At 53.3% G+C, this 19321-nt stretch overlaps 4 protein-coding genes across 4 annotated transcripts; 2 read left to right on the plus strand and 2 right to left on the minus strand.

The window, feature by feature from the left end:
• Positions 1 to 5249: 5249 nt before the first annotated feature.
• Positions 5250 to 6469, minus strand: CDEST_01890 (Putative alcohol dehydrogenase, zinc-type, GroES-like superfamily, NAD(P)-binding domain superfamily; the record flags this gene model as incomplete). The annotated part of the gene is made up of 2 exons (XM_062918049.1): positions 5250 to 6016; positions 6088 to 6469. The coding sequence occupies 2 exons, from the start codon at positions 6467 to 6469 to the stop codon at positions 5250 to 5252; spliced, it is 1149 nt and encodes a 382-aa protein (XP_062774100.1).
• A 1086-nt stretch (positions 6470 to 7555) lies between these two features.
• Positions 7556 to 8773, minus strand: CDEST_01891 (uncharacterized protein; the record flags this gene model as incomplete). The annotated part of the gene is made up of 1 exon (XM_062918050.1): positions 7556 to 8773. One exon carries the CDS (start codon positions 8771 to 8773, stop codon positions 7556 to 7558), a length of 1218 nt encoding a protein of 405 aa, XP_062774101.1.
• A 3365-nt stretch (positions 8774 to 12138) lies between these two features.
• CDEST_01892 (Putative chromo/chromo shadow domain, Chromo-like domain superfamily protein) lies at positions 12139 to 13527 on the plus strand (the record flags this gene model as incomplete). The annotated part of the gene is made up of 1 exon (XM_062918051.1): positions 12139 to 13527. One exon carries the CDS (start codon positions 12139 to 12141, stop codon positions 13525 to 13527), a length of 1389 nt encoding a protein of 462 aa, XP_062774102.1.
• A 4095-nt stretch (positions 13528 to 17622) lies between these two features.
• CDEST_01893 (uncharacterized protein) lies at positions 17623 to 18240 on the plus strand (the record flags this gene model as incomplete). Its single annotated transcript, XM_062918052.1, has 1 exon — positions 17623 to 18240. One exon carries the CDS (start codon positions 17623 to 17625, stop codon positions 18238 to 18240), a length of 618 nt encoding a protein of 205 aa, XP_062774103.1.
• Between the last annotated feature and the right edge of the window lie 1081 nt (positions 18241 to 19321).

The raw sequence follows: 19321 nt of genomic DNA on the forward strand, positions 1-19321 counted from the left end.
TGCGCCGACAAAGGGGCCTCGTTCGACAAGATCCCCCAGCTTATCAGAGCAGACGGTTCAAAGACGGAAGAGACCGGGGAACAGGCGGAGGAGCTGTTGACTGCGTTCTTCCCTCCGCTTCCGGATAGGATCGACGACGAGGGACATCGTCCACAACGGCCGCCCGTGCCCTTCCCCGCTATCACGTTAGAAGAGGTGGAGAGACAGCTGTTCGCGTCGAAACCGTGGAAAGCACCCGGAGAGGATGGGTTGCCGGTAGCCGTGTGGAAGCAGACGTGGCCCGTAGTGAAACATCGGGTTCACGCGCTGTTCCAGTCCTCGGTGGAGGCGGGAGAGCTGCCTAAGCAGTGGAGGCATGCAAAGATCATTCCGCTGAAGAAACCGAACAAGGACGACTACACCATCGCGAAGGCCTGGCGACCGATCTCGCTGTTATCGACGCTGGGGAAGGTGCTTGAGTCGGTGATGGCCGAGAGGATATCGCATGCTGTCGAGACATACGGGCTCCTGCCTACAAACCACTTCGGGGCTCGGAAGCAGCGATCGGCAGAGCAGGCTCTGGTTCTGCTCCAAGAGTACATCTACAGAGCATGGAGGAAAAGAAAAGTCCTCAGTCTAGTCAGCTTCGACGTCAAAGGCGCATACAATGGGGTGTACAAGGAGAGACTGCTTCAGAGACTCAAGGCGAGAGGGATCCCGGAAAAGCTGGTGAAGTGGGTCGATGCGTTCTGTTCGCATCGGACAGCAAGCATCCAGGTCAACGGCCAGTATTCGGAGGTCCGCTCCCTGCCTCAAGCTGGGCTACCTCAGGGCTCACCGCTGTCGCCTGTCCTATTCCTTTTCTTCAACGCCGATTTGGTCCAGCACCAAATCAATGAGAATGGAGGATCGCTGGCATTTGTAGACGACTATACGGCATGGGTCACCGGACCGTCGCGAGAGGCGAACCGACAAGGGATCCAGGCCATCATTGACCGAGCCCTCGACTGGGAACGACGAAGCGGGGCGACATTCGAAACAGACAAGACGGCCATCATCCACTTCACCCGTAACTGGCGACAACCGGAAGATTACTCAACCTTCGACATCAAAGGGGACACCGTCAGGCCCAAAGACCGCGTAAAGGTTTTAGGCGTAATCATGGATACCAAACTCCATTTCAAGCAACATATTGCAGAAGCAGCGTCGAAAGGCCTCGAAGCCGTGCTGGAACTCAGACGGCTCAAGGGCCTCTCTCCGTCAACAGCAAGGCAACTCTTCGTGGCGGCGGTAGCACCAACAATGGACTACGCATCGAACGTCTGGAAACACAGGTGCAGGGCAGCCCAGATGAGGGTCATCAACAGGGTACAGAGGATCGGAGCTCAAGCGATCATCGGAACCTTCAGTACGGTGGCCACAGCGGTTGCTGAAGCAGAGGCGAGCATACAGTCAGCCCAGGAACGATTCGAAAGGAAAGCGATCAAGTTCTGGGTGCGTCGCCAGACTCTGCCTACGAGTCACCCGCTGCGACGCATCAGACCTCAGAGCTTCAAGAGGCACATCTCGCCTTTCCAGAAGATGGCCACAGCATACCAAGACCTACCAGTGGACAGGCTAGAGACCATCGAAGCGTTCCCACAGCCACCGTGGGAAAGTCGAATCCATACGGTAGTGGAAGAAGACGGCGATAGGGCAAGCAAGGCGACCCAGACTGGGTGGGCCGTGAGGGCTGCAACAGGCAGCTCGGCAAGAAACGGAATCGTGGGCTACGGAACAACAGTACTGCTCCCTTTGTCGCACAGGAGAGGCGGCTCCACGACGACAGCATCAACCACCGTCGGCCCTAGGACGGAGCAAAACCCATATACGGCGGAACTCATGGCGATAGCAGCGGTGATGGAGTCTCTTTCGAAGAGAGTCCGTTACCTCGCCATCTACGTTTTCTCCACCAACAAAGCGGCCGTCCTAGCAGCAGGAAGACCACGACAACAATCGGGCCAACAAGAAATCCGTCGCATAAACGAGGCAGCCAAGACGCTCACAAGTAATGGCAATAAGGTTACACTCTTCTGGCTTCCGGCAGAAGTAGAGTCCGACCTCAAGTTGGCAGCCAAAACAGCGGCGAAAGAGAGCACGCAACTAGGGAAAACGCCAAGGAAGAAGCCAGCGAGGGCCTATTCAACCACCCTAAGGCACGCGCTAGAGAGAATACAGAAGTACCGCAGGCTACCCGAAGGTGTAGGAAAGTTCTCGAAAAGGGTGGATGCTGCCCTGCCGGGAATGCATACACGGCAACTATACGACTCATTTTCATGGAAGGAGGCCAGCATACTGGCCCAGCTACGGACGGGGATGGCAAGGCTCAACTGGTACCTGCACCAGATCGGGGCGGCCGTCTCGGAGCAATGTGCATGCGGGCAAGCAGCAGAGACGGTCGAGCATTTTCTCTTCCGTTGCACCCAATGGACAGTACAACGCGCACCGATGATCCAACGAACTGATACGCACAGAGGCATTCTGTCATTTTACTTAGGCGGGAAGGCCACATCCGACCCTGACGACGACTGGTCACCATACATGGACGTCGTAAGAGAAACAGTGAAGTTTGCCATGGCAACGGGACGACTCGATATGCAGATCAACCAAACGTAGGACAACAACAGCACAATATCACAGCACCAATACGAATCACCGACTAACCCCTCACGCACCCTCGTGCCATCGACAGCAGGGCTCGCTTCAGCCGCCGAAAATAGAGACCTGAACACTTGGAGGAATTGGCTCCAAGAGTACCTGCTACTAACCTTCACGAGAAATCGCAATCATCGGAAGGAGTAACCAAAGATGACGCAGACGGAAGTGGATCTTATATATGGGGCTTATTTTGAGACCAGGGTAGACAATCAATAATGGTAGCATGTAAGATAGACGTAAGAGCCCTTTATGGCTTAGCCAGGGCGTAATAAACTCTGTGTGTGTGTGTACGCACACGCACACACACACATTTAATTACGCCCGGCGGCAAAGCCGAAAGGGCAACCCAAGCTGGTAACACGTACATTTCTGACTTTGTGTCCTGGTCTCCTTGCAGCCATACTGCCTCCACTTTCTGCTTCCTTCTCGCTTTGAATAAAGTACACTTATGGGCATATGTCACTTCACGTATTTGTCGAATCTGATGACTTTGAGCTGCTTGCTAGGGCCAAAAACGGATGTCAGCAAGTACAGTCGCATAACATTTCTGCTCACTCGCATTGTCACCCAGCACGTTGGCTCCATAGTTCGTTTAAATCAGGCAGCCATCGCTATTTATGGCGATTTGGGGAGCACACTACGGCTGTTCTTGGCTTTTGAAACACTGAGAGCATGTTCAGAGGAGGAAGCAACAAATCCCCCTAACTGCAATCAAATTCATGATTTTGATCCATCTCAAAATCCGCTGATACATCATTCGCAGCCACCCGCTTGCCGTCATGGGAGACCGTAAAGTCGAGGCTGCTCCCGTAACTGATCATCTCTGTGTCCCATTCGAGTCGATAGAAAACTCTCCCGATAGGGTTAGTGAAAGTTGGTAAAGACTCAAAAATCAATCTTTCTGTTCCAAGTGATGGTATAACACAATTGTTTGACTCTTAAGTCTTTGCGATTAGGAGCAGGTGATGAGGCGGAGTAGTACAGTATCTCAGTGAATCTTTTGGGAGGATTCTCAGAAAGGCAGTAGTAGCTATGACGGATATCCTTGGTGTCACTGACATCGGTGCTATACTCATGTGTTTAGAATAGACATTATGGCACCAGTCATCCACATCATACCTGCATTAGGAGCCATTGCACTTGGTTGTGTGCTTTTCACTTCATTTCCTTGGTGTTTCACGTTCTATCAATCTTCAAATGGACTTTTGCGTCGTAGATTTGATTGGCAACTGTTCCATAGGTGAGCCGTGCGATTTTTGACTTCACTGCCATTGAAAGACCTGTGAATATACTACGCCGAGCCAGCCCTTGCATCACAGCACCCCGACATATGTGCACTCCAGCTGTGTTTAGCAGCATAAATTCTCACAGAGTGTTGCAGTGATTACGGCCTAGACCCTTGCGATTGTAGAACTTCTGTGTCACCAGTGGCAACTTCTCGAGCAAGGTGGTTGCAAAGGTACGGGCAGCGGCCAAAGCCTCCCACGAGGATGATGTACTCGCAAGCGTCAGTGATAAGTCTTGCAAGGCTTTGAGATTGACTATTACCTTTGAAGTCTTGTCGTAATTCAGTTCAATTTCTTGGGCCTGTTCTTTGACTAGTTCCTCAACTTGTTTGGCGATCTTTCGAAACACTGGGTCCAAGTCCGCATGATTGAGTATCAGTGTTTGTTTCCGCAAGGTGCTGCTGTTTCCGTTGGTTTGGCGAAATCCTGGTTGATTGAGTAATGCATTCAATAGAATGATTCCAAGGTTGGACTTTACCTTTTCATTATCTTAGCGCGTTTGCCGCTCTCCCACACTCATTCACTTCGCGCCTACGTCTCGCCAATGTTCAAGCAAAACAGATACATCCACATCACAGAACATCGACTTTAAAACTCTTGAATCCAGGCTGACAGCTGTCACAAAGACCCTCAAGGGATAATGCAAGAACCGTTCGGTAGGCCAGACCTGCGCCCGCAACAAACATCAAGTTGGGCATCCTGGCCCTCCTTCCAGACGACAAGGCTGCTCTTGTGTAGATGAACAAAAAATGGCTACTTCTTTGGCGTTAGTGCGTATAGATCGTGGGTTCTCACGCTGACTAGAGAGCGCTTTTGCTTCTTTTGAGTGGGTGGAGGTAGAGGAGTTGGTCCAGGACTCCAGACGTCTTGGAGATCCCGAGAGCTTAGGTTACCGAGAAGGACCTATGTAGCCAGATAGTGGAACAATCGAAAGGCTTTCATCGGCATTAGACTATTTACTCGCCACTCTTTTCAAAAGCCTCAAATCTCTTTCACAAGTTTACTTAACCTCTCGGCAAAGTAAATCTGGCGTAGTTCGTGTTGACTGGCTAGGCCTGGACTTACCACGTAATGCAGCAGGTTCGGCTTTCCTTGGTGAACAAGATCGTTTGACTGACAGGAAATTCCAACGAGGTTCATTCACAGCGATTTCAGATTCACAGCGCGATGCCAATGTGAGCCAGAATCCCACCGTTGGGTCGTTTCTTGGCTAATTGTGGATTATTGTATCGAAGATCGTGATGCTGCTTGCATTCATAATCCAAACCTCCACGTACTCATGCCATATTACTCCGCAAAGTAGATGGCGACCTTCGTCTCATTCTTGCCATTGAAGCGGCTGTAGTACTCTGGCGCATCCTCAATGCCAACGACGGCACTGATCACGAAGCTGGGATGGGCTTTGCCGCTGTTGATGAGGTCGATCAGAAGGGGAGCGTACTTCTTTGGATCTACAGCTCCCGTTCGGAAGCTCAACCCCTTGGCGAAAAAGGTCGAGATGGGAAAAGGGATCGTGGGCGAGATGGTGCTACCGTACGGCGCACCAGGCGAGCTGTCCTGGGCACTGAAGACGCCAAGCTGACCGATGCCTCCTCCGAAGTGAACCACATCAACCATCTGCTGCACGACGACGCTCTCGTCCATCTCAAGGTTGGTGTTCAGAGCCTCCATACCAACACAGTCGACGGTGCGCATCACCCCGCGCGGTTCGCGCGCCAAGATTTGGGCGACGGGATCGCTCTTTGCGAAGTTGATCGGGATGGCTCCGATGGAAGCGGCAAGCTCGAGGCGTTCCTCGACGTGGTCGACAACGTAGACCTTGGAAGCCCCACGCAAGATGGCCGAGTAGGCAGAAAGCAGCCCGACGGGACCGGCCCCGAAGACGGCGACGGAATCACCGGGCTGGAAGCCGCTGTAGTCGATTCCGGCCCACCCCGTAGCGAAGATGTCCGATACAGTGAGGTAGTCATGCTCGATCGTCGAGTTGGCGGTTTCATGGGTCAGGGGAATAGGGATCAAGTTGGTGTCGGCGAACGGGACCCTCGCATACTCCGCTATGTATCATGCTGTCAGCACATTGCGATCTGGCGCGCCGAGAGGAGTTGTTCGGCAGGGCTGCTCGTACCTTGGAGCCCACCGAGACCCATTTCGCTGTTACCAAAGCCAAAATACTCCTTCGACGTCGGCTCCATCTCCAGCTGATCCGGAGACACGGTGTCGGGAACAATGACATAGTCTCCGACGGCGAAGGAAGACACGGCGTCGCCAACCTCTGAGATATAGCCGACGGCCTCGTGGCCCATCGTCCATGGCACGGCACCGCCCATGTAGCCACGGTAGATGTGCAAGTCGGATCCGCACACGGCCGAGGTTGTCACCCGCACAACGACATCGGTTTCGTTGAGGATTGTTGGCTTGGCGACGTCTTGCACGGTCATTTCGAAGGGAGTGCCATGGTAAACGACAGCGCGCATGGTCGCACTGGGCCACGAAAGATTGAAAGACATGTCTGTTTCGACAACTGGTGTTGGCACTTTGGCGATGTAGGTCCGACTGCGCTCTGGTCTTTGTGGTATGTGTAGTAGTCTGCTGATGCTCTTCTTTCCCACATTGGATGTACATGAGGACTGGAGAGAGCCAATATATAGGCATGTAGACGTGCCAACGTTTTCTTTCTCTATCGGAAGCCGCGTGCTACAGTATTGTTGCGATGTCACGTACGGAGAAAATGCAGCATCCCCAGTTCCTACGGCGGATGACAAAAGCGACAAACGTCAGAAGAGCAGTTTCTGGCTCGCACGCGGCGTCGATACCATACGTGTCGTCATACTCGGCCCCTTGGATTTTGAGGGCATGGTTTTGGCACCCCAAAACCCACGCCGGCGTATACGTTGCCGCGGCAAAAGCGGTTCCTGTTCTTCGTCGTAGTGGGTATGGGAAACGAAATGGTCCAGAGCCGTTTTTGGACTCAACTGTTGACAAGTTGCGCTTTGGCCTCTACACCCCTCTTATCAGGGGATAGCAACACCCCACTTGTAAAGGGCCAGAACGAGGCGTGCATTTCCCGTGACAACCGAAGCGGCGTTTCTGGCTCTCGTCGTAGATGTCATGGCTGGCGACGCCACAAATGACTGGACGCCGGGTGTCAAGGCCGGTGGTTGGGTCTCATTGTGTCAGCATCACCCATGTTGGGTATTTCGACCTTCGAACGCGTAGCTGCGTACACTTAGCAGGCGAGGAGCAAGATCCCTGGTCGGCATTGCAAGACGTCCCATTTCGACAAACAACACGCTGTCGTGTCATCAGGGCCGTGGGAGGAAACGCAATACATACACAGCGTTCATGGTCTATGGGTGCAAAAGCTTCCATGAATGAAGGGCAGTACAGTAGTAAAGGCCCCGAGAAGACATCCAGCAAGTACATCGCAGCGCTTTGTGGCTCATGATTGCCCGCACTCCTTCCAAACAGCTGCTATGACCACGTAACGCGTGCTTCAGTTCTCCTCCCGTCCCGAAAAGCACCATTTCTTGACGAGTGACTGTTCAAATCACACATCCCCCACACCTTGACGGTTGCTTCGTGTCGCCTCGGCCTTAGCCATCTTGGCTCAGCTGGACATACTCAGGGCCAGGTGCAATGCCCGGCTTCTGGCAAACGCAAGCTTCCATATCTTCGCGCATCACTTGAGAACCTCCTGAGCCATACAGGTCGGCCTCCCGCCCTCCCTTTGCTCTACCTCGGTCAATGACGGGGTCCACGGATCCTAGCAACAGCTTTGGGCCGAGCAGCGGACCCGGGCCGCGTAGTAGCATCTGGCCTGAGTCCAGGTGCAGATGGTCGATAATATCCATGCCGGCCTGCCCGAGGTCATCCAGTTCTTTCCACTGCTGGCCGCCCTTGCTATAGGTGGACCCGAGAGAGACTAGCTGCATAGTATAAAGGTCTTGACGCAGGGACTTTTCGGACTCTTTCACGCGTTTCGCCAGCGGAACGAAGACCGACTTTAGCTGCTTTTTTATGTTGATGAGCGTGACGTTGGGAATCTCGTCAGGCAGAAAACTGATGGCGACAGTCGGCGTCGCTCCGTTGTCGCTGGTCAGACTCGCCTGCGCAACTTGGGCTTGCAGAATGAACTGGGCCTGCAACTTCGATATGCCTGCGGCAACTACGGTCGGGGACTCGCTCATGATCTGATCGTGTGACTCCACGAACTCGCCTAACTTCCAGCTTTTCGCAAAGCGGGAAAGACCGGCAACAACCTCGGGCTCGATCTGGATTTTGAAATCCACATCGCCTATATCCCTGTTCCATCGGACCTTATCAATGACGGCGCTTATCCGCTGCTCGGCGGTTGTGGTCTCTTCGAAGCCTTGGTGAGCGGCTGGCGCCGGTCGTTCGTCCCACCTACGGATGACGTCTGCTTTAGATGTGGCCGCTAGCATGTCCAAATACAGTTCTTTTTCCTCTGCAACATCCGGATCATCGTCGTTGTCGGACAAATAATCGAGACATTTGACCAAAACTCCAAGTCCATGAATGGACGCTAGCTGTTGCATGTGGCCCAGTACTCTCGCCTGGGCCAGCGCTTGCGACTTGTCGAGCAGGTTGTTGTTGATGACATAAACAACATACGTAAAGCTGCGAGACTTTCCGCCTCGAGCTTCCCATAGTCGCAGCACACGACACGCTTCGTTGTGTTCATTGAAGGAGTAGCGGGGCGGATGGGTCATGTTGAGCGGATAGTGGATGGATGGGCCATGGCCCAGGTCCAGTTGTGAACTGTCCGAAGGCCTTGAGGGATTGCAGCCCATTGTTACAGCGTAGCGAGGGGATGAATCTGCGTCGGGCCGCTAGACAAGTGGACACCGGCGGGTTAGTTATCTTTGCGTATTTATACCGACGATGGAAATATCCAAAAATGGCGCGGTGTATGGAGAATTGGCGGCCTTTTTTTGCGTCTCGTGGTCAATGAACACGCGATGAAGCTGGAATGGGGACAGTTATGCGACACGTATGTATTTGGGAAAGGAGGTCGTTTGGTTTTTGGTTTCTTCCCTGCTCTTCCTTCATGCAGCATCGGCACGCGATGCAGTAGTTGCGGTGTTGGGTGTTGCTTCACATTCTGCCATGGACTGACTTGGCCTCCCAATCGGGGACGCTCGAGCGGCCGGAAACGGGTCTGGAGATTTCAAGCATGCAGGGAGCCAAAACTCGCCATAACGATTGTATCGCACTCTACAGCACTTACATCACGTACACCATGTTGGAGTGGAGCTGGCCGCGCGCGTCCAAAAGCGGCCGATTCAGTCGTGTTCAACAAAGCCACAACTGGCGTCCGCTCAACGGTTCGCCAAATACACCTGGTTCCTCACATACACCGTGCTGTTGCGGACTATTTGTTAGTCGTCCCATCCGCATCGAATGTGCGACGTCAACGCCGCAAAACACTATACGCTGAACCTCCGCTTGTCGTTCAGGTCTTCGATACGAGAGCCGAGCAGTTCCTGCCACCCATCCACGTGTCACGCAACTGGCGCGACGACCAGACCAACTGCACGATGTGGTATGACGCCGTTTATATAGCTCTCTTGGTGTGGGGTCCAGTCTTGTACATCGTGACACAAATCGTTCGTCAGTATGTACGGCTGCGACACATACGCGGTCCCCCCTGCGCAGGCTTCTCTCCCTGGTGGCTTCTGCGAGCGGTATACAGCGGCAACATGCACCTAAAGTTCTATGAGGCAAACCAGCAATATGGTATATTCGACGGCTTCACCACTCCTTCATGAAGGTCGCTGAAGAGTTTCACAGGCTCTCTTGTTCGGGTCGGTCCGAAGGATGTTGTGACGAGCGACCCCGACCTCATGAGGCACATGCTCGGTGTGCGCACGAAATACACCCGTTCGGACTGGTACCACGCCATGAGGCTGGATCCTCGGCACGACAACGTGCTATCCACCCGAGACGATGCAACGCATACCAAGCTTCGATCCCAGATGGCGGGAGGGGTGGGTTACACCCTGCTCTGTGCCGAATGGCTCGTCTGATGGAGTACTGACACCTGCGGCATAGTATTCCGGCAAAGAAGTCACCAATCTCGAAGCCAAGATAGACGACAACATTCTTCGCTTCATGGCTCTGATCGATACCTATGCTTCCGAGAACAAACGGTTTGACTTTGGCTTGAAGACGCAGTATTTCACCCTCGACGTCATCTCTGACCTCGCATTCGGCCAGCCGTTCGGCGACCTGACGTCCGATTCGGATGTTCACGACTACATCCACACGACGGAACAGAACATGCCGAACATCGTCGTTGCGGCCGTCCTGCCCTGGCTGCTGACCATGCTATCATGGCCTTTGCTCCGGCGGCTGTTGCCTTCGGAAAGTGATACCAAAGGCCTTGGGGTGCTGATCCGGTGCGTTTTTCCCATGCCGTGTACTAATCAAGGGTTGGCCATTTGTGCCGTTGTTTTTTGCGTGCAGTCTCTATTGCACGCTATTGAAGAGCATTATTGCTGATGACCATCGGCAGGATGGCAAAAGAAATTGCGGGCGAACGCTTTGGGCCGAGCAAGAAAACAAAGCAGGATATGCTTGGTTCGTTCGTGGCGCACGGGCTGACACAGGAAGAGGCGTCGTCGGAGATTCTCATGCAGATGTGCGACTCATTGAGTTTCCCTACGCGTTGCTCCTCAAAGACCCCGCTGACTCCGCTTGACAGACTAGCTGGATCGGACACGACGGCCACGGCGATACGGGCTACACTGCTTCACATCATCACGAACCGACGCGTGCTCACGGCTCTTTGTGCGGAAATCAAAGAAGCACGGCCGTCCTGGCCCGTCGTGACAGAAGCGGAAGCGCGCAAGATGAGATATCTGCAAGCCGTCATCAAGGAAGGCTTGCGGATCTTCCCAGCCGTCGTAGGTCAGATGTCGAAAGAGGTCCCAAAAGGCGGCGACACTTTCAAGGGCGTCTACTTGCCAGAGGGAACTCGGATCGGGTACGGGGCGTGGGGGATTTTCCGTCGAGCTGAAGTGTGGGGGCAGGACGCAGACGAGTTCCGGCCAGATCGATGGCTTGAGGCAGATGCGGAGCGGTCGAGGTTGATGGAAACAACGCTGGAGCTCGTGTTTGGGCATGGGAAATGGAAATGTTTGGGCAGAAACGTGGCGATGATGGAGCTACAGAAAGTTTTTGTCGAGGTACGTTGCTGTCGTGTCCCGGTGAATGACCTCCGCGAAGACGGAACACTAACGCTGGAAGCAGCTGCTGCGGAGGTACGAGTTGGTTTTGTGTGACCCTACGAAGCCGTGGAAGTCATTGAACTATGGGATCTTCTTGCAGTCCCAATTCTGGGTCAGGGCATACAAAATAAGCGAACAAAACTAAAGCCGAGATGGATCTACAGAGAGTATGTATCGTTGCGCTGCCTACAGTCGGTCACCGAAGGCGTGAGACTGTACAGTGCCGACCCGGAATTAGCGGGAAAAGAGTTGTTTCTATTGAAGCTTTCAACTGAAGCTTTTCTATCGTGGTGCAGTTTGCTGCCCCGACCTGCTCAAAACACCGAACCGAGCTGCGGCGAAATCCATGAGCTTGCGGCCGATGACCCGGGCGTGTTCGGCCAGTGTTCTTTGCATGGTAAGTTAACGTAGGGTGGGGCTCGAACGACAGAACTGGACACTGCTCCTGGTAGCCACTTGTCGCCGACAGCCCGACCGAAGGGCCCAGGCTCGCCCAGGCTCGTTCGTTCACGCAGAGCAACAAAAGCCTCGGAGGGTCTAGACGCCCTGTCGTCTGGCCTGGCAAAAAGCGTCCATCGTTTTTGGTTGATCGACTGGTCCGTGCGGACGGAGTCAGTTCTGGCTTCGTGCAAATTTGGCCCATGTACAGAGCATGCAGGAGTCCCAACCGGCTCCTGCGCAGAACAGCCCGCGGGGGCCACCGGTAGCCCGCGCTACGACGTCAGACCCCTACGGCGCCGCCGCAAGACCCAGCCGTTGCGTGCTCTCTCACCTCAGGTCGCAGCCCCCAAGCCACTAGTGAAGTCCTATTGCGTCCCGTTTGCACCACAACTCCTTAGTGAGACGCAACACCGAGACTACGAACCGCATGATCAACGGCGCAAAATAGAGTTGACGGCCGGCAGGCAGTTGACCTACCACGAATCATGGTCGAGCGACAGATCCCCCCAACGAAGACAACGCAACTGGTCACGCCTCAGCAACCCGTCCAAACGCAGCTGGTGTGCAAGAACGAGATCACCGATTGTGACGTTGACACCAAAGCTGAATTACCAGGCACTGTCGACGTCTCCGTGAAGCCCTTGTGTGCCGCCGGTACGCCTGTGGTCCATTCGAAACCACGCGTCACCGAGACCGAGAGAGCTGCCGCCGACTCCGCCAGCCCGCGGCCTGGTCTTCTTGCGTTGGTCAAGACCTTCTTTTGGAAGATCAAAGACAGCCTGACTGACGTTCACCATGGCTCTGCCGCCATGACGCCATCCGCTCAGCTCAACGTGACCAGTCCTAGCCAGGGTCCGCAGTCCAAGCACGACGACGCGATACTTGGCATGGCGAAAACGGCAGCCGACTCCTCATGTGTTGCTACACGCGCCCATGTTGACGCAACGACTTTCGCTGATCAACCGCAGGAGCGTCGTGTTCTTGATCAAGCAAGCGCGCCTATCAAGCTTGTCAAAGAAGATACGCCAGGTCAATCCCCTCCTCCACGGTTTTGGTCCGCTGCTAATCTTCACACAGCGACTGTCAGAATGGCGGTTGATGACCAAGCGGACGATATTTCGCCTATGCGGACAGACGTAGGCCGACTTCGGCCTGCCGTTAACACGACAGACAACGCGGATGTGCACAGCGAGACACACGAGCTGCTCCCCTTCGACAAAATCATTGGTCACCGTCAAGACCCCCGGACCGAGACCTTATTTCAAATGCGAGTGCGCTGGAAGAACGGCAGTCTGACATGGGAGCCTGAAGCGCATATCCAAAAATGCGCTGACCAGCATCTTTTCTCATATTGGAATGGGGAGAAGGGCAAACGCATAGGCGCCATGGCCGACAAGTACCTATGGCACGTTCTTGAGGTTAAAAGGCATAAGCGAACGTCTCATGGCAACGTATACCTATACATTTCTTGGATCGGGTCTCCTGAGCGATCGTGGGAGCCTGAGAGTCGCATGATGCATTTCGCGCAGGCAATTGTGGAGGACTATTGGATTGCCATAGGCGGACGCGATAAGGTAGTGACATCGGTGGCTGGGAGGCCGAAAAGACATCGTCGCCGATTTCGAAACGCGGCAGCGGCTCTGGAGACAGCAGTTAACGCGCAGACGAGCGGAATGAGGCCAGAAAGGTCAACAGCATGGAAAAGAGACTATCATGGTCATCCGAGGCTTGTTGAGGTGGCGGATGAGGTGGCGCTAGCGGCGTTGGAAGTCGAGACGAAGGCCCCGAGGACTGAGCGCGTCACACACGAAAGTGGACAGCCAGCGAACACCACCCACATACAGCCGCCAAGGAAGCGCCGTCGTTTATCATGAAATGGAAAACCCGCTGCGAAGTGTGGTCGTGCTTCTATCATACTGACGAGGCCTGGCATTCAGCGACGAGCGGCAGCGAGCATCGGATGTGTCTTCCTCTGGTTCAATAGTATTTTACCATGGCGGAAAAGGGATCCAGCCCCTACACACGATCGCATGATGAAATCTGACATTCGACTTGACGACCTGAATTAGCATGTAATACAGCTGGTGCCGGTATCTCATCAACAAGCAATGTTGATTTTGTATTGCACATTCATTCGGGGGCATCTAGCTCTTAATGCGTTTATTTATTTATTTCCTTCATGCGACAATATGCAATCGAAATTGCTGTTATGTCCCGGAACTGCGAAGAAAGCTTTCTTGCTGCTATTGATGGGCTTCGCCCTGATCTCGTTGTCTGTTTTGCGAATGAACCGACGGCAAGTACGACGTTCTCTCCCTCACTTGCCCCAGGATGTATGGCCTAAAGGCAGCAGTCCAATCTCAAAATCGGACAACAAAGGCCCAATGTTTCCCCTTCGAATGTCCCGAATGTCCCCGTCAGACATTCGTGCCAGTGCTGCGGACTGTGGGGCAACCGATGTCAAGAACGACACCATCACAGCGTCCCTTTCCGTATGCGAGACGCAATGATGGTAAATGAGTCGAAACAAGTTGAAGGCATTTTCGTGTCGTGACAGCATCATCATGAGCCCCTGAAACGACCAGAACGTCGTGTTTTGTATGATCCAGTCAAATGAACGCGGCTGTAGCTTCGCCCCGCGCTTCATGAGCAATGCAGCCGTCGTGTGATCCTGGTGATTCTGCAACAATAGCCAACTCAGAGCTGTTCACCCAGAAGAATCCTGAATGCCGACATCTACGCCTGTGATGGCGAGGAGATGTTTTGTTGCGGAAGCCGAGGTCAATGCCACATCGAAGAGAAGAGGCCTTTCGCCTATTTCTGCGTGCAGTGCTCGCACCATACCGTTCGGATTGGCTCTATGTTCGACGAGCTTCTCGATCAAGACCGTCTTCTGCGAGCTCGTCCGTCCCTGAAGCGACGTTGGCGAAGCCAGGAGAGTCAGTCGAAGGAGCTGTTGCAGGTCATCCCTACCCCCACGTTCGAGGAGGCTTGAGGCAAAAGCAAAGAGGCCCTCCCTGCAACAGTATGTCAAGAGTGGGACCATGCAGCCGTTCGACATGACTTTTTCGTTTGCGTCGGCGTTGTTGTTAAGAAGTAATTTGATGGTTGAATCAGCCGTAAGCGGACACCGTATTGCGTAGCAGAGTGGCGTGCGGCCATATGTGTCTAGCGAAGCCACCTCTTCTGGCGTCTCCTCGAGCATCCGCTTGACAACCTCATCAAGACCAGTGGCCGAGGCCACGTGGAGAGCAGTGGGATGACTCCCGGAGCGTGATCGGTCTCTCGTCAGTTTGTCCAGATACGTCGTGATTTCTGGAGCAAGCAACCTTTTCCTGTGCAGCCTTGCAGGGCCTTGTGCGTCAAGAAGCGACATGACAAGCCTGTCTTTGCGCTTGAGGACAGCGGTGGCAAACAGTGAAAGTCTGGCAGCTGATAGGTGCAGTTGTCGTGGTATTCTCGATATGCATCGCTGGGGGAAGATGTCTTTCACTGTGATGCTGAACTGTAAGGCCCAGACGTCCATTCCGGCACGAACCGATGCTTCGACTATACGTAGAACCGTGTCGTGTCTGCCACACCGGAGGACTGCCCACAGAGCAGCGGAGCAGCCCTCTGAATGAACATTCCGCCGGTAGATTAGCGGTGCTAGGGCATGCCGAAACGTCCGGAGGCATGACGAGAGCCGCATCTGCGTTTGGCGGTCACCACAAGCCTCGAATATCATGAACAGAAGCTCAGGTGGCAGTCTGTCCAGCATGACTGTTTTTGCAATGATGGAAGGTATGGCGTGAAAAGAAAAAGAGGTATGATGACGAGGTGTCGAGGGACTGCTGGTCGTTGTCGACCACGTCCTGCTTATATATATGTATACTGTCTTTGGGAGCACGTGGGGGCATGTGGTGCATCAGATCTCGTGGGCCCATGTCGAGCAATACAGGCATATCAATTCAATCTATCACATTGCTACCGTGTCAATGCTGCGAAATCCTTGCTACTTGGTCACCGAGAATCAGCACCCCATTGAGTGTCTGCGGTTACATGGAGGCCCCATCGCCAGTAGGCTCGGCGTCCAGAATGCCCTGTCGTTGCATACGGAGGGGCATGTGCACATGATAGGTCGATTCTCGTCTCCATTTCTAGTCATCGATATGGACAGGTGTCTGGAGCTGTTCGTATGGCAGATGTCCCCATCCTCCCAAGCTCGGCTCGATTGTGTCTTGGCTAATAGTTGACGAGATTGGCCATGTCTCCCAGGTCCAGGTCGTCCGTCTCCAAGCCCTCCGGCACAACTGATGCTCCGGCTGACTCGAGTATCTTGAGGTAATCGTCCATCCTAGCAGACAAATGGCCGATTCTAAAAACATGTCAAACGTTACCATACATCACCAACAGCGACAGCTTTGCAAGTAGACATACTGTTCGTTGAGGTCGAACAGGGCGTGTTGGATGGCGCCGAATCCGTCGGAGATGTAGGTCCTAAGCCGCGTTTAGACATTGGCGAGCGGGTTCAACATGATCATGAATATGAACATGGCTCGCGAAATGGAGATACCTCAATTCAGGATTGTCTTCTTGCGTCTCAGAGACTTTTCGAGAGCTTGATCTGGAAGTATTCGGTAAGCATGGAGCAGTTGGGGCAGGTCGGTTTTCCTGACATGGAGGACGCTGACAGCATTTGGGGGTTGATGGAACTGCTGTTGGGGTTGTCTTTGCCTTGCGCCGCAGACGTGACCGGACCTTGTCTCTGTGCTCTCACATCGCCACCAGCAGCTTGTTGGTAGCCACTTCTATAGGGCACGCGCACATTGCGCAGCAGGTAAGGAGACTGGCGAGGTATCTGGCGCGACAGTCTAGGCGGAGCCCTCCCTGTTTGAGGCTGATACATCGTCGAAGGCGAAAATAACAAGAAGGGCACTGTGAGAGGGGCAGGGCAGAAGCGACAACGAGCGCGGCTATGGGGCGAGACTCATTCTGGAAACGTCTTACAACTGTTAGTCGGGGATGTCCTAAGTAGTCAACGCAGTTGGGAGAACAATCGGTCGTTGTGGCCGCAAGTCATGTTGGTTGCGAGTTGGAGCTCATTTGGACGCAACGCGCATAACGCACACTGATCCAGAAATGGAGTTGGGATTGATTCGTGCTTCGGCCACCATTCTGGACCAACATCTTGTTGTGGCTCAACCTGTGCCGCAGATACGTACTGACACTTCCAGACGTGGTGAGTGGAGTGGCTGGAACGCCAGGAGATCTAGACCGATGGCCCAGAGCGGCATCTCGACAGCGTTGGAGCATTGGAAACGATCCTAGCCAAGAACGAGGTGGAGCTGTATGAAAAGCCTGCGGGGGTCACGATACGTCACAGCATCCAGGAGCCAGAATCGCCCGTCGATTGAAAAGAAATGACCACAGAGGCAGAAATAGCTCCGGATTGACTTCTTGTGCATGCCGGCGTGTTGATTTGGATCTATGCGCAGAGCCGATACAATAAAAGGCGTAACGGGCTTCGCCAGATTTTAAACTTAACATCTTTTGTAGTGGTGGTGTGGGGTCATGTCTAACATGGGATAGCAGATTACAGCTGTATTTGCCAAGTACTGGAGGAGCAGCCGCTATCAGAGTTAAGATGTAAAGGCCAGAAATGGCTTACTGGTAATCCGTCATTCTTATTATCTATTATGATTTCAGAGCCGGTTCAAATCGTGGTTTGTCGGGTTCGATTCTGGCTCTGTTAGCAAAGGCTCCACCAATAACTTAACAGCCGAAAAATGACATTTTGCACCGAAACTTTCATCGCGTGTAAGTAAATCATCAGACCGCCTGAGTAGGCTGCGCTTCGCAAAGCCAGTTTCAGCTTCATCTGTTTCAGCTTCTTCCACCATCACGCAGAGGTAGTTATAAACCGGTGATCGGCCGACGGCTCCTACTGCTGAAGCTCCAAGAACAACCAAATCATCGTATCAACAACCATGGCCACCCCAACTGCGAGCAACGACAGCAAAGACAGCAAGGACTGGCTGAAGATGAAGCAGCTTATCTTCGCGAACGACACCTATCTCAGAACGCTCTCCAGCAACGGTCTCTTTCTGTTCCTGATCGGCATCGACCTATATGACATTCTCGATGGGGAAACCGGACGCGATTTCCACTTGCTTCTTACACTTGCACACGGCAAAGAGAGATTGTCGGAGCGGTTCCCGAAGACACTTGCGGCCGACGATGAGTTGATGCTTTCGCTCAAGACCTCGTTGAGAGATGGCGATAAAATTGACGAGACGAAAGCCGTGTTGAAGATCGATGCAGCTGGTACCACAGTTCATTTGCATTTGCACGGCCTTCTCCACCCCGGCGCCGCCCAAGGAGAGATGAGCGTTTCTTCCGACGCTTTCGCCACCAACGAAGGGGGACACCCAGAAACCGTGTTCTTGTCCACGCATGACTTATCGAAGCCCGCCGATACATTGGGTTTTTGCTGGACGTGCTCAGAGACCAGGTCGAAAGATGGAAAGTCCGTCGATGGACTTGTTGTAGAGCTGCCGGCGGATGTTTGTCCCGACCACAACAGAACTTGGATCTTGAAGAAGTAGAATGTAATTACGACGGAAAGCAAGTCGTCACGAAGTGGACAGGAAGCTTTGGAGAGGGTGGCCCACTACAGCAATGTTTACATCCATTCATAGGTAGATATAGGCATGGCCAGGTTCTAACAGCATGTTCTTTCAACTCGAGATACGCACCAAATGTATGAAACGATTGACAGGCCCTTCTTGGCTTTGATTTGGCCGTCTGGACCTAGTGAATGATGAAATCGTTCGGCTTTTCCATCCCAGATCAAGGCTGGGCATTTCAACGTGCTGCGTCCATGAATCTCTCTTCGTTCTTCTTCTGGTAAGAGGGTTCCGATCTCCGAACAGCTTACATTATGGCGGGCTAACGAGTGGCGTATTCACCTGCCTTCTCATAGAGTCTCTAGAAACACAAGCTGCCATTTGTAAATTAGGATAGACCACCCCGGGCTCGAGAAACCATGCGTGCTCTCTTGCTCATGGCTGTTGTCCGGTTAGTCCACAGCTACACGTGACATAGGGATCGCATGCCGTTATCCATGCGATGGAGGGATGATCAGCGCATCGGTGCCTAGTGAGCGGCTTACAAAGACCGATGATTGATCATCAGGAGGCCAGAGCAAATGTACTCGAACCGTCGCGCTCTTACGTGATCTATGTCGATGCTTCAGCACTCCCAGCACCGTCCAGTCATCCCTCTAAGCCGGCTTTCCTTGGCAGTCTACGCTCTGCCAGTGTTTGGTGCACATAATCGGTGACAGATCCTCAGTATGGTCAGCAGTGGCATGATGAATGGGGATAAGTGTGGTTGTATTGCTTAGAGTGATCTGCTGGGCCTGCAGTAGATCTATATAAACGAGTGGCGTCTATCCCTTGTAGGGCAATCCTGGCCCGACCATGCCGTTTGGCGAGTAATGAATGTATCGGGTCGGTTTAACTAAAGCGAGGGTATCCTAGGTTCTGTCAATCGGCAAGTCGTTACTGAAGGAGGTTTGGAAACACAGTCTCGCACTTTGAATCAATTCGATCGGGACTAGATATCTAAACTAACGAAACAAAGGATACAAAAGGTCATTTTATTGAGAATGAGACGCATCCGGCG

Source organism: Colletotrichum destructivum, chromosome 1, assembly GCF_034447905.1.
Source record: "Colletotrichum destructivum chromosome 1, complete sequence".
Lineage (NCBI taxonomy): Eukaryota > Fungi > Ascomycota > Sordariomycetes > Glomerellales > Glomerellaceae > Colletotrichum > Colletotrichum destructivum.